Source organism: Lampetra planeri, chromosome 41 (genome assembly GCF_965212315.1).
Source record: "Lampetra planeri chromosome 41, kcLamPlan1.2.h2, whole genome shotgun sequence".
Taxonomy (NCBI): Eukaryota; Metazoa; Chordata; class Hyperoartia; order Petromyzontiformes; family Petromyzontidae; genus Lampetra; species Lampetra planeri.
Genome location: NC_136147.1, coordinates 4,377,933 through 4,391,307, shown reverse-complemented (window position 1 = coordinate 4,391,307; position 13,375 = coordinate 4,377,933). Strand labels below are relative to the sequence as shown.

At 51.4% G+C, this 13,375-nt stretch overlaps 1 protein-coding gene across 1 annotated transcript in view; it reads right to left on the bottom strand.

Moving 5' to 3' along the window:
* LOC144732108 (uncharacterized) overlaps positions 1–13,375 on the bottom strand; it is a 365,998-nt gene that overhangs the window by 295,617 nt on the left and 57,006 nt on the right. Inside the window, exon 4 of the mRNA XM_078613382.1 lies at positions 4,053–4,158. Within this exon, the coding sequence (XP_078469508.1) occupies positions 4,053–4,158 (106 nt within the window). The remainder of the gene's footprint in view (positions 1–4,052; positions 4,159–13,375) is intronic.

Here is a 13,375-nt window from a genome sequence, read left to right as displayed (position 1 = left end):
TTATCGCTTCCGCGGCGAATATCGGCGGGGAAGGGGGAGGGGGATGCTTCACCGGTGCCAGCCGGCTTTTCACCAACGACTCACGCCAGGTCCCTCCCACCACCTCCCTCCCTGGCCGTCGGGTTCCGCTTTCCCCGCCCGTCCGCGCCGGGGATAAAGTTGGAACGCTGTCGTCATCGTCCGTCTGTACAGTGAACTTCTTTCGCACCGTACGTAGCCAACCGCGCCAATCGGAGGTGCGGGGAACTCGGAGGTGCGGCGTGGGGAGCCGAGTTCCCGACCTCGCCGCGCCCCGATAGGAATCGACGTAAGGCAGTCATCGGGTTGATCGTTGATGCGGGGATTCACTCCGGCCACTCGCTCGCTGGCGGTCAGCCGTCTCCGCGTCACTCTTCTATCGCCACTGCCGCGGTTATCACTTCTACGCGTTTGCATTCTTCGAGTTTATAAAGCCGCGCCAAGAGACCCCCGCACGCTTTGCGTCTCAGCAGACGGAGCTCGCGTACGACGCTCGCCCCCCCCTGCCACCCCCCCGCCCCAAATGCCGTGAAATCTCTCCGCCACTGCTACCAACCGCCCGTTCCTTGACCCCCCTCATAACGTGACCCCCACGAGCCCCAACTTCTCACACCCATGGCCGCTGCTCCCATGCCGAGCACTCCGTCTACCAGAATGACTCTTTCATCTCGTCTGCAGGCTGTTCAACCAACCACCACACCTGCGGGTAGCATCACCGTCTGGCCAGAATGGAAGAGTAGGCCAAGCACTCCGGGGCAGTGCTCGCAAGTGGAGGCCCTTCTTGCCAGCAGTGGTGCGAGCAAGCGATTGAAGGGCTGCGCCGTCACCCTTCCACTAGCAACCAAAACGTCTTTGCGATATAAACGCGCGTGCCATCTGTTGCCAGTGTCAGTGATAACTCTTGAATGTTACTCAAGTGTATCATTATCTTTAGAGAGGAGCGGCAATCTGCAAACACAACGAGCGATCTGCCCGTTCCACGTCAAAGCACCGATCCAGGACCACTGAGATCCTGCGTTTCAATCCAAGACGAAATGGTGCTTGCAGGCGTGCACGGTAGTGCAGTGGTGTGTAAACATCGCAACTCAGGAGACAAAGGCGGGCCCGGGTGTGGTGCTTGCCACCCACCCCCTCGTGTGCCGTGTCAGCCTTCATCGCTGCTCGCTTACAGCACTTGCTCCTACGGTCGCTTAAGGCTATATGGGTGAATTTTGTCTTTGTAGTGGTTTTGCGCATTGCGCTATGAAGCCAACCACTTGGGTTCAATTCCTGGCCATGGCGAACATCAGCGGTAAGTGATATCCTAATGTGGTTCTGAGCCTTTCCGCGGTGCTGGCCACCCACCCCTTCGTGTAGCTTTCCGGCCTTAATTGGTGCTCGCTAACAGCTCTTATTACGAGTCCGTTAATGGCTTGCATGACGAGTAGAGCTCAGCGGTGGGGTGCAGGAGATCCCATGCCGCACCACAAACCTTGCGATCCTAGGTCAATTCCCAGGCGTGGCTAACACCAGTAAGCCTCAAATGAGTACCTGGTGCGATGTGTAACCATCGCCAATGGGGAGGCAAAGGCGGCCGGGCATGGTGATGGGCCCCCCACGTGTGTGCCGTGGCGGCCTTCGTAGAGATGCTCGCTAACAGCACTTGTCACAAAAGTATGTTACAGCTATACAGGGGATCTTTGTCTTTCCAGCATAAGGGCTCAGAGCATTACTGCACAGGTTCACATTACACAAACACAGCTGTTCGCGTGCGTAGCGGAGGTCCTTGTCGCAATTTAATTTGTCCAGTGTTGTTCAGAAGGTCAAAGGGTTAAACCTAAAGAATGGCAATTACTTTTACCCTGACTATCAGTGAAGGAAGCCACACACACATACCCACACATACTCACACGCGCGCACGCGCGCGCACACGCGCGCACACACACACACACAACTCCGGAGCACAGTAACTGAACGAGCCTCAATTAAATAGGCCAAGCGCATCTCATTTTCAATCAATCTCTGGCAAACCGCTTGCTCACACTGAATTTTTTTTTATTTGCTTACGTCGATACGCTGTGAAATATTAATGTGGAATTCTTAAGTAATGACATTGCGCAGGGAATTAATACGGAGGCCCGCTTATGTATTTATGCCGCACGGCAAAAGCGAAGAAATGTATAATAATATGAATGCCAAAGCGAGGGGAGAACGAATGAAAGAAAAACGAACGGCAATCAGTGGGTGACACGATACGGCAGCTCCCTCATTAATCTTGAGCGCGTGCGTTTTTGACCTCATAACGCACACTTCACACGACAAAGGTCACCGTCGGCGCTCGCGTGGGGACTGGTGGCAGGGGCGCGGGCGTTTTCGGATGGAAAGTCGAGCAGACGTCGCCACGCGCTGGCAGAGAATCCCCCATTCCCCGCCTCCACCATCGGCCCCCCAAACCCTCTTTATCAGCCTCGCCAATTCCTCCCCGAATATCAAACCTCAACGCCTCCGGCAAACTGACTTTCTGTGCCAAAAAATAAACTTAGAAATACAAACAATGTGTATGTATTTATAGAAAGATGACCGGCCGTGCACCGATTGTGCTAAAATGTAGCGCGGCAACGCAATGCAACTTGAAAACGCTTAATTAAAAAAATGAGAGCCCTGTATAACGATAATAGCGCAGCGTGCTAACCACTATGCCACCACCACTCCCCCCATCGCCTTGTGTAATTTTCACCGTATTGGCATTACATATTTCCTTCTGTTGGAATCCGTCACTTCATTAACACATCCTTATTGAATACGGAAAATATATAACCACTATGATATGCTTCTGAGAGTAGAGTACTTCCTAAAAACTTTTTCTTCAAGCCACACACAGCTGTGTAGACATAATATACAAGGGCCCCTTTTAAATCATCCAGCAGGCCAGAAAAACAACGCACATCGATTGATCAATCAGCTGCAGAGACCAAGACCTGGCTTCCATAATTCCTTTATTTATTCTGGAAAGCTTCGGGAAGTCCCAACACAATTTTCAGGAGGGCCCTGCTTACGGTGTTTAGCCAATTTCTAATTTTGGTAAAATACACTCTTGGGAAAAATAGAAAGCAGAAAAAAAACACCCCCCAAAGAATGATAACGTGCCCGCGAAAAAAAAACACGCTTGTTGCAGCACATGTCGTTTGGCATCACGTGCGACGTCTGGCTTCACGTAGCGCGGTGGTAACAACTCGGAGGGCCTGGCTTCGATCCCTTGACTGTGGCGCCTCTTTTGTGCGGAGTTTGTACGTTTTCTTGGTTCTTTCGGTAAAGTCACGTAGGAAGGGAAATAAGAAAATAATAAAAATAAAACATAATAAATAATTCTCACGAAGTTTCGGCCACAACGCAAGCAGCCGTCCTCAGGTGACAGCTGTCTCCCCGACAGACCTGTTCTTCACCTGAGGACGGCTGCTTGTGTTGTGGCCGAAACGTCGTGAGAATTATTTTATTATGTTTTATTTTTATTATTTTCTTATTTCCCTTTCTACGTGACTTTACCGAAAGAACCAAGAAGATGAATCCCTGCAGTCACGAAAGCTTTAAATCGAAATTTAGTTTGTACGTTCTCCCACTGCTCTGCATGGGTTTCTCCTGGGTTCTCCAGTTTCCTCGCTTAGCTAAAAAGCACAACCCCCCCCCCCCCCAGCATAATTAGCATTGGGCCCAATATCCCAATGCTTGAAAAATTTTTGGAAAATCACTCGGAAAGTGGATGACAACATCGCGACGCCAAACCGCAACTGCAAAAAACTTGCAGCACCCTCCGAGTGAGTCTTTCCTGGCAGAACCAGCGAAACGATAAAAAGCGCTGGGAGCTTGTGTCAGAAAGCGGAATCAACCCACGTGGGGCACAATCGTTGACACATCGTGCCAGACAGCACGCGGTCTGCCCTGAAAACCGCGTCGGGAGAGCATACGCGGCACAACCGCGAAAAACCGGTGGCCACGTGTGTTACTTGCTGTACTGCCTCCCAAAGGTTTACTTTTTTTGACCCCGCAACCCAACTCACCGGCTTCCGCGGCTGCCGCCAGCAGGGAGGCTTCATCCGGAAAATCGAGTTCAAGCATGAGGTCATCATCATCGAGCTCGCAGGACGGCTCACGCCTCGAGGCATCCTGCAAATATCCACCCACAAACACACGCGCGCAAACACACACCAAACAAACAACACGGAAATTAGACTCCCAGAGTTTTATGCAATCCCAGGCGCAGGCTCACACGAAGGAAGGTAGAGACCGTGTCGATGAACGAGCAAAGCGGTTTACGTTTTCGCCACTCCAGGCAGGTGGCGCAAACTCACGAGCACCGCCGATTAGCGCGGCCGGCTAAGTACGGTGCGAAAGAAGTTCAACACGCGCAAACGCACGTATGTTGAACCTCGATCGCGCCGCACGTAGCCGACCGCGCTAATCAGAAGGTAGCGATCGCCACGATCGGCCGTTTGTCGGAGCACAGCGATCGTACAGCTGAGATCCTGCGTATGAGTAGCGCTATATTTTAGCCGCCCGTGATTAAAACGGGATTTTTGTTTCTTTTGCTAAGTCACTTTATTGCACAAACGATCCAGCTATACACAAAGGGCGTGTATGGGAATTAACGACAGTATAGAGAGACAATGCGGAGTACAATGATTGTTACCAACGTTTCATATTTTGAACCTGTCTCTGGCCACGTGTGTCAATAAACTCTACATCCCTGGTGTCTGCTTCCTTAACTTGGATAACCCTCGAAGGGAAGGGTCGGCAACCTGCAGCGCCAGAGCCGCATGTGGCAGAGGTGTGGACTCGAGTCATGTGACTTGGACTCGAGTCAGACTCGAGTCATGAATTTGATGACTTGCGACTCGACTTGGACTTGCATAACAATGACTTTGTCCCACCTCTGGCATGTGGATCTTAACGGACTGCTTCAAACCGCAATGTGTGTGTACGTATCTGTGTGTGTGTATGTGTGGGGAGCGGTAGTGTAGCGGTTAGTGCGCTGCGCTCCGAACCTGACGACACGGGTTCGATTCCCGCTCATGGCCAACACCAGTGACGATTATCTGAACCGGTCCTGGGCCTCCCCTAGATCGCCTTAGCCTCAAATGAGTACCTGGTGCGATGTGTAAACATCGCCGCTAGGGAGATAAAGGCGTGGTGTTGGCCAACCACCCCCTCGCGTGCTGTGCCGGCCTTCATAGGTGCTCGCTAACAGAACTTGCCCCTACAGTCTGTTAAGGCTACAGGGGGATCTTTGTCTTTCTATGTGGACCCCCCTAAAGAAACATCTTCGCCGGTTAGAAACATTTAGGCTGGCCTGCCTACGATCCATCCTGGGTTTAACCAGGCTGGATTGTGTGAGCTCACAAATCCTTGAAAGATCTGGACAAAGTCCCATCGGTGAGCTCCTCCGGCAGGCAAGGCTGTGTTGGCTGGGTCACGTAGCCCGCATGCCCAGCCACCGCATGCCTAAACAGCTTTTGTTTGGCCGGATAGAAGGGGCTAAACGGGCGCGGCATGGGCTAGAGAAGAGATGGAGTGATGTGGTACAAGAAGATGTGGAGCTGAGTGGATTTGCCGATGACTAGTATAGCAGTGTCAAGATCGGCCTCAGTGGAGGAGGCTCGTGAAGGACGCTGCTACTGGGCAGTTGGAGGCAGTTGCCCTCCAACAACAATGGAGGGCGGAGGAGCGACGCTCACAAGAACGAGTGGAGCGCCGGGTGGCTACAACACAGCAAGTTTGCACAGTAGGGGGCAGAGGTGGTGCATCGGCCAGTCATCTCAGTCAGTCGACCCATGCCACCTGGATCTGCCCCGTGACCTCCTGCCAGCGGGCATTCGACACTTCACGTGGCCTCAACGTGCACATAGCCTGGCAAAAGCGCCGTGGTGACGTCACCGCCATTGAGTGGCTAATGGCGGTTGTTGTTGTATGTGTATATGTATGTCTTTGTGTGTGTACTTGTTCACGTGCGTTGCGGCTCTTGAAATATTGAGTTTGGTACCGAATTCGAAAAAAATGTCTCTTGTTATTTTGGTTGCCCATCCTTGCTCTCGGGGGAAGGTTGGGGGAGGGGAAGGAAAAAATAAAAGGGGGGCCGGGGGGGTGAAGGGAAGGGGTGGGCGTACCTTAATACCCGAATAAATGATCATGAAAATCAATGCCCACTGGAGGAGACGCCCTGGAGGGGGTTGAAACCGAGTTTTTAAAGGTAGCGGAGCTGATGGTCTCAGCTCGATCGATAATGACCGCACAACAACAACAAACCCCCCGCCCATCACATTGAAGTTAATTATTCACTTCATGTGGCCAAATTCCAGCTGACACAACGATGAATATGGGATTGACCGTCACGCAACAAACAACGCCGTAGCTGCGAGTGCCAGGACACGAACCCCCCGCCCCCCCCCCTCCCCCTCAAGCTGTGTGTGGGATAGTCGGGCCGAGTTCTTCAGGAAATAAATCTCACGGGGGAGGAAAAAAAAAAATCTTCCGCAGCCATTCGCGGGTCCGCGTGGCACGCGCCGCACCACTCCGTGAGGTTTCCTCATGGATTCTCTACGTCCCGTGACAATGCCGATAGCGCAACTGCGACAAATCGAGATTCCAAAAAATCATTATAAAATTTTAAGCCAAAATTTTTGTTTACAAGCTCGATGCTGAAAAAGCATAATTTCTCGACCGGGTGTTTGGTAAAAGCTCAGGAGTTCCGTTGGGACTGCCGCTGCAGCGATGGGTGGCAAATCAAACGATAATGGGCCTTAAAAGCTGGCTCAGCGCAATCTCACGGACAATAAACGCGACGGGGACACCTGAGAGGCGTGGCACGACGTTGAGCGACCACAGACGCGGCCGCGTTAGGACGCTGTATAAATCAAAATCGTAATTACATCATTGCCGCCGCCGCCGCTCGCTCACTCGTTAAGCTTTGGAAAACACACAACCCCAGTCGCGGCTCCCACGAGCATCGAGGCATCATTGGTGCTAATCTCCCGTTTTCAGCCCTGAGCCAGCGGTGGGAATTTCTATGGCGAGTCCATTCCATAGAGCTACCACTGTTGACGTCCCCGCAAAGTGGCTACTCATTTTATCGACCGCGTAGGGATGATGGGGCTGGGCAAATCCCCCCCCCCCCCACCACCCGCCAACCAGACTTCAAAATTGCAAACCTTCAAACTGTGAAATGCTGGCTCAACTTGCTGGAGCCAGCCGGCCAGATTGTGTGGACATTTGCGCAGCTTAAAACTCTCTGCCGCTCGTATTTGGGAGGAACAAAACCAATTACTGAACGGTTTGTTTTTTATTTGTTTCTAACTCCACAACTCCCCCCCCCCCCACCATTTTTGTAAAATATAACAAAATGGTCAAAAGTTATTTTGGCATCAGAGGTTTAATAAAGCTATTGGGGGAAGGGGGGGGGGCAATTATCGGTGAAGACCAGCGCTGTAAAGCGTTATCAGTCTGGTTGCGAATTTATGAAACTGCAGCGATGAAACCTCCTGTGTGCATGCGAGCCTCCAAGGGGAGAACAGGGATGTGTGTACAATTGCTTGCCGTGTTGGTGCGTGTGTATGTATGTGCCTGCGTACGTGTGCGTGTGGGGGGAGCGATAGTGTAGCGGTTAGCTCGCTACGAAGCTGGCAACCCGAGTTCGATTCCCGCCCACGGCCAACGCCAGTGACGATTATATAAACTGGTCCTGGGCCTCCCCGAGGTTGACCCAGCCTCAAATGAGGACCTGGTGTGGTGTGTAAATATCACCACTGGGGAGACAAAGGCGGCCGGGCGAGGTGTTGGCCACCCACCCCCTCGTGTGCTGTTCTGGCCTTCATAGGTGCTCGCTAACAGCACTTGCCCCAACAGTCTGTTAAGGCTATACAGGAGATCTTTGTCTTTGTTCTGTGTGTATGTGTTCGGGTTAGGGGAACAGCAGTGTAATAGTTAGTGCGCCGCCCCACAAACCCGGCGACCCGAGTTCGATTCCCGCTCGCGGCCAAGGTCGGTGATGATTGTCAGAAAGCTGTGCTTCAAAAATCCTTCAACCGAAGATCAGTTCCCATCCACTGCAACATCAGCAGCGAGCGATACCAGAACCAGTCCTGGTTCTCCCATATCTTTACTCAACCATAAATGAGCGTACTCGATGCAGTTGGTAAACATCCGCACTGGGGAGACAAAGGCGGCCGGGCGTGGTGCTGGCCACATCAGCCGGCGTTAACAGTCCCCACAAGCCTGTACAGGCTACACGGTCGATGCTTAGTTTTTGTTTGCTCCGAGTGTGTTACAAGTGTGCACGGGGAACATCTGCGAGCCAAACTTTGCTGGTATGACATCAGGCTCACTATCAAACCACGCAAAGACAGTCACGCACGGAGCGGTGCGCACACACAAGCATCATGTGAAGCGTTTTGTTGAGAAACATGGGCCGCTGCTTGCACTGCTGCCACTGCTTCCACTGATGGCACGGTTGCGCATCTTGCCAGCTGCCACCAATGCATCCCACGCCTCCGATGAACGTGGTTGGCTTTGTACGGTGGCGAAAGAAGTTGAACATACACACACGCACATCAGTACGGAACCATATTGCAGTTCCACTCATCGCGGAATGGTTTGGCAGCCGGTTCAGTTGCACAAGAGGTAGATACGTATTGTTATTATTAGCTTGGGTGCCAAGTTATGGGTGTCTCTGTTATTTGGCATGGCTTCGAGTCCGCAAATGAAATGAAGACGACAGTCTGTAGCCAAGTGGTGGCAGTGCTGGCACATTAGGGTTGCTAAGCAGAAGTAATTTTTGGTCCACACCCCCCCCCCACTCCCTCCAGAGAGATATATAGACAAGATACAGAGGTGCAAGATATGGAGAGAGAGGCGAGACGGAAAGCTCGTGAAACGAGAGACGGGAGATGTGGCCAAGATAGAGATGACAGCAAATCAATAAAAAAAAACATTAAATGTGAATTGACTTGTTACGTTTATTCGGATTTGAATTTGAGCTGATATTTGGTTCTTCCGTATTATTACTAGTTTTACATTAATCTGGGACCACTTGATCTGCTTGGGGCCGTAAACCTTTGCCCGGTATCCCTATGCCTGGTGCTGCCACCGTCAGAGGCTCCGGGGAGGGTCACATGATGGGCAAACAGCCAGTCCCGACCACCGGTCTGGTTACACGCCGTTTACAAGGCTTGGTGTCATTTTCTTATGAAAGCCATGATTCATTTTCCTGAGACACAGGGGAAAAGCTACACGGGGTGATCTTTTTTGTTTGCTCTGAAGCCGTACATATAACAAAAACAAAGAGCACTATCTGAGAATGTTGCCAACAGTGATTAAAATTGGGAATGGTGGGGTGGTTAGAGACTTACCACTATTCCCCTTGTCAGAGTAATAAACCTGCTACCCAGGTTTAAATCCCTGACTCCCACCGATGGGAACCCAGGTTCAATCGTGCATTGTGTGTGTTCGCTGATGATGATGATGATGTACGCTCCAGTCTAGTCACTTTTACTTTTTTTTTTCCTCTCGCAGCGGCTTTTGGCTGGCCATCGAACAAACACGGTGGTCACCGCATCGCGCGCTTTCAGATGTGCTTCTGCGTCCGTCCGGAACGCTCTTTTTTCCGATATTAGGAAGCCACTGGAGCTATGCACTTTTACATCCATATTGAAAACTCAAATCTTTAGAACTGCTTTTTGCGTTTAGTGTTGTTGTCTTTTCCCCGCACTTCCGATTTTGCACGGTTGGCCACGTATGGTGCGAAAGAAGTTCAACGTACATATTTCCCACTGTACAACCTGAGCAGAACCTCACTGGGGTTCCGAGAACCGACGAGACGGGGAGCATGGCGGCGGTGATATGTTTGCCGCCTGTTGCAGAAAGGTTCGCGGTTCAAGCCCAACGGCCGCCCTGGTTAATACTGCAAATGTATCATTAGTAGCTGCTACTCACTATCTGCTGTGAACTGAAACGAAAAAACTAAACTGTTTTTGTGTTACTCGGTAAGGCCCACAGAGCTACTGTACAGCTCTTTTCAAGAAGCGACCTGGCAACAGACAATTGCTCAACAAAGTGGCTCATCACGTGAAACTTGATAGCAGCCAACCACTCCAAACGCGAACACGGGGAGAGGGACACGTCAGGCTCGGGATCGAACCGACAACCTCCTGCATAACAGGCAAGGTAGTCAACATCTCGCCACCGTGCTTTGTAGCGGACATTAACGAGAACCCGTGACGTGATGCTCACCACGTTAGGCCACACGCGCTGGCATTGTGGTCCAAATTTGGCAAACTTGATATATTGTCCGTAAATTGATTGATTGGGACAGCCAAGATCAAAATGACCCCCTTCTGGCTTGCTGTTTGCGGGGATCCCCCAGGCCAAACAACTGCGCTGTGAGACGTTGTTATTTTTTGGGCGCAATATAAACATGCAAGTATCCTTTAATATGATTTGGTATTCCCGGTGATTTGATTAACAGGGAAGTAAAAAATAAACACATTCAAAATATTAAAAAGAAAAATCGTAAACCGCCACAACCAAATACAAAGATCCCACGTATAGCCTTAACAGACTGTTGGAACAGGTGCTATTAGTTTAACACCTAGGCTTTTTAGACCAATATTTTGGTTCGCATGCATAAATATGAGTTGCTAAACCCGCCACCACCAGATACAGCCAATTAGTAAGGTTTGTCACATGAACAAAACACGCAAATTCGTTACTAGTTCCGCACATCGCTGTGTTGGAGAGTAAACAACATTTACAATGCAAGTACGACGTTTCGCCGGTAATTACAACCGGCCTCATTAGACAACAGCCAGAGGTGCTGTTAGTAAGCACCGATGAAGGCCGGCACGGCACACGATGGGAGGGGCGGCCGGCCAGGACTGCCAGTGGCGGTGTTAAGACACCGTACCAGGTACTCGTGAAGTTTAGTCTACCTGCGGGGAAGCTCAGCACCGGTTCAGATAATTGTCACTGATGTTGGTGGCCGTGAGCGGGAATCGAACTCGGGTGGCCCGGTTTGTAGCGCGGCACGCGCAAACCGCTGCACTACCGTTGCCGTACCACGGCGCGCGGCCACACACCACTCGTGGTTTATCTTTTTTTGACTCTGGCCCACTCAATGGAAGGCGCAGACACTCGACGTTTGTCAACTAAATCCCATGGACCTCGCAGCATCTGGGAGGATCTACGATCGGATTGGGAGTTAAGGAGATGGCTTTGACGAGCCCCGCGGACAACACGACAGGACAGAACACGACATCATCATCGCATCACATCACCCGCCGAGGAGATCTTGGAGAGCTTCCCGCGGAGGGTCCGGTCCGTACGCATCAACCGATTTCAGCGCAGAGTATGGAATTTCGATTGGGCAAGCAAAGGAAAGGCAAAAAAAAGATAAGGCGAAATGCACCTTGCCATACAGAGAGAAAGGTAAGAGGTTGCGGTATGGCCCCCTGCGATTTGCTTTGCTCACGCTACTGCTGGAATAAGGGCCTCCACTTGAGGAGGGGTGAGTGGTGGGGTGGGGGGAGAGCGGTGGTGAGAGCCGACCTCTCTATTGCGAGTTCAGTGTGTTGACCATTGCAACAACACGGCAGCGTCCCCAAACCCAGCCTGCGGTGGCACAACACATGGAACGTCTAAAATCAGCAAGCGGATTCACAAGCGGGCTGTGCGCGCGGCGTATGTCTCCGTGAAGTTGTGAACCCGGGGGGGGGGGGGGGGTGGGGGGGGGGCCACAGCGCACCGAATGTGCCCGGTCTCGGTCAGATCTCAGCGAAGCAATGCGAGAGTTTGGCCTGGTCGCCAGGCTTAGCCTGCGAGGTGAACGAGAGAAGGAGGTCTTGCGGCAAGCAGACCGAGCAGAGCTTGGTGCATTGACCCCCTCGTACGCACGAGTTGTCTCCGGGAACTTCGGTGCCAACTAAACGCAGGTGGGAGGACCCTCCTGGAAAGAGTCTTGAGACACCGGGTGGGATTTTCAGAGTAAATAAAGGACTTTACTATCATGACATTATTGCAATTATAATTCATGTAAAATGAAATAATTCGTATAATTATTTATTTTTGTTGAATACCAATCTCTATGTGCCAAACGGCCCCTCCCCCTCTCTCAGGCACCGCCCACTGTGAGAACAGACTCCGCTTCACCATACAGCAGCAGCGTCAAGGCACTCATGCAGCCTCTTCCTCCTCTTCCTCCACATCCTCCTCATCCCTCCTGGCCCCTTGCTCCTGTTTCTCCATTCCTTTACCATCCGCTTCCTTTTTCGATTTAAAGCTTTCGTGACTGCAGGGATTCATCTTCTTGGTTCTTTCGGTAAAGTCACATAGAAGGGAAATAATAAAATAATAAAAATTATAAAAATAAAACATAATAAAATAATTCTCACGACGTTTCGGCCACAACGCAAGCAGCCGTCCTCAGGTGACATAATAAAATAATTCTCACGACGTTTCGACCACAACGCAAGCAGCCGTCCTCAGGTGACCTGCAAGCAGCCGTCCTCAGGTGACCTAAGGACGGCTGCTTGCGTTGTGGCCGAAACGTCGTGAGAATTATTTTATTATGTTTTATTTTTATAATTTTATTATTTCCTTTCTACGTGACTTTACCGAAAGAACCAAGAAGATGCATCCGCTTTCTCTTGTTTCCCAATCGTCTCTCTTGCCACTGCCATTTTTTTTCTCTCTTTATCACTTACTTTACATCCTCGAACTCTACTCCCCTTCCCGTGGTGTAGCCACGGCTACAACGTTGCAAATTATTATAACGACAGTAATACAGAGAGAAGAGGCATTCGCCCGAGTTGAATTTTTTTTATCGAGGCTACACCAAGGGCGGCCCAAGCACGCGACGAGTTTTTTTTCCCCCCCTCCCCTCACCCAACCTCGTGCGCCCAAAGCTTTGTTCTCCAGCCGGCGGAGAGGCCTCTGTAGAGATGAGAACAAAAACAAAAAGCGAGGAAATTAAACGCCGTGATCGCAGCTATTGTGTAGCATTAGCGCTCCAGTGATCCCGCAAATAAGACGCACGCGAATCCCTCTCATCTCTATTTTTTTTTAAAGAGGAGCCGGGCTCTTCGCGCGGCTGCAACCGCCGCGCACCACAACCAAGTGGCCACAACTGACGCTCTGCGGGCCCCTTGCAGTCACAAGCCAACATCAGAGCGCGCCTCACGCCGCTCGCTCTCGCCCGCCGAGCCACCGGCGATAGAGCGAGCGGCTCCCAATCGGAAGGTCGAGAGCTCCCATCGTGGTTGGGTAGTTGGGAGAGGGCTGACTCGGCCCCACCGTCTCCACGGGGTCATTAAAACGAGGTGCCACTTCGTGGAGAACA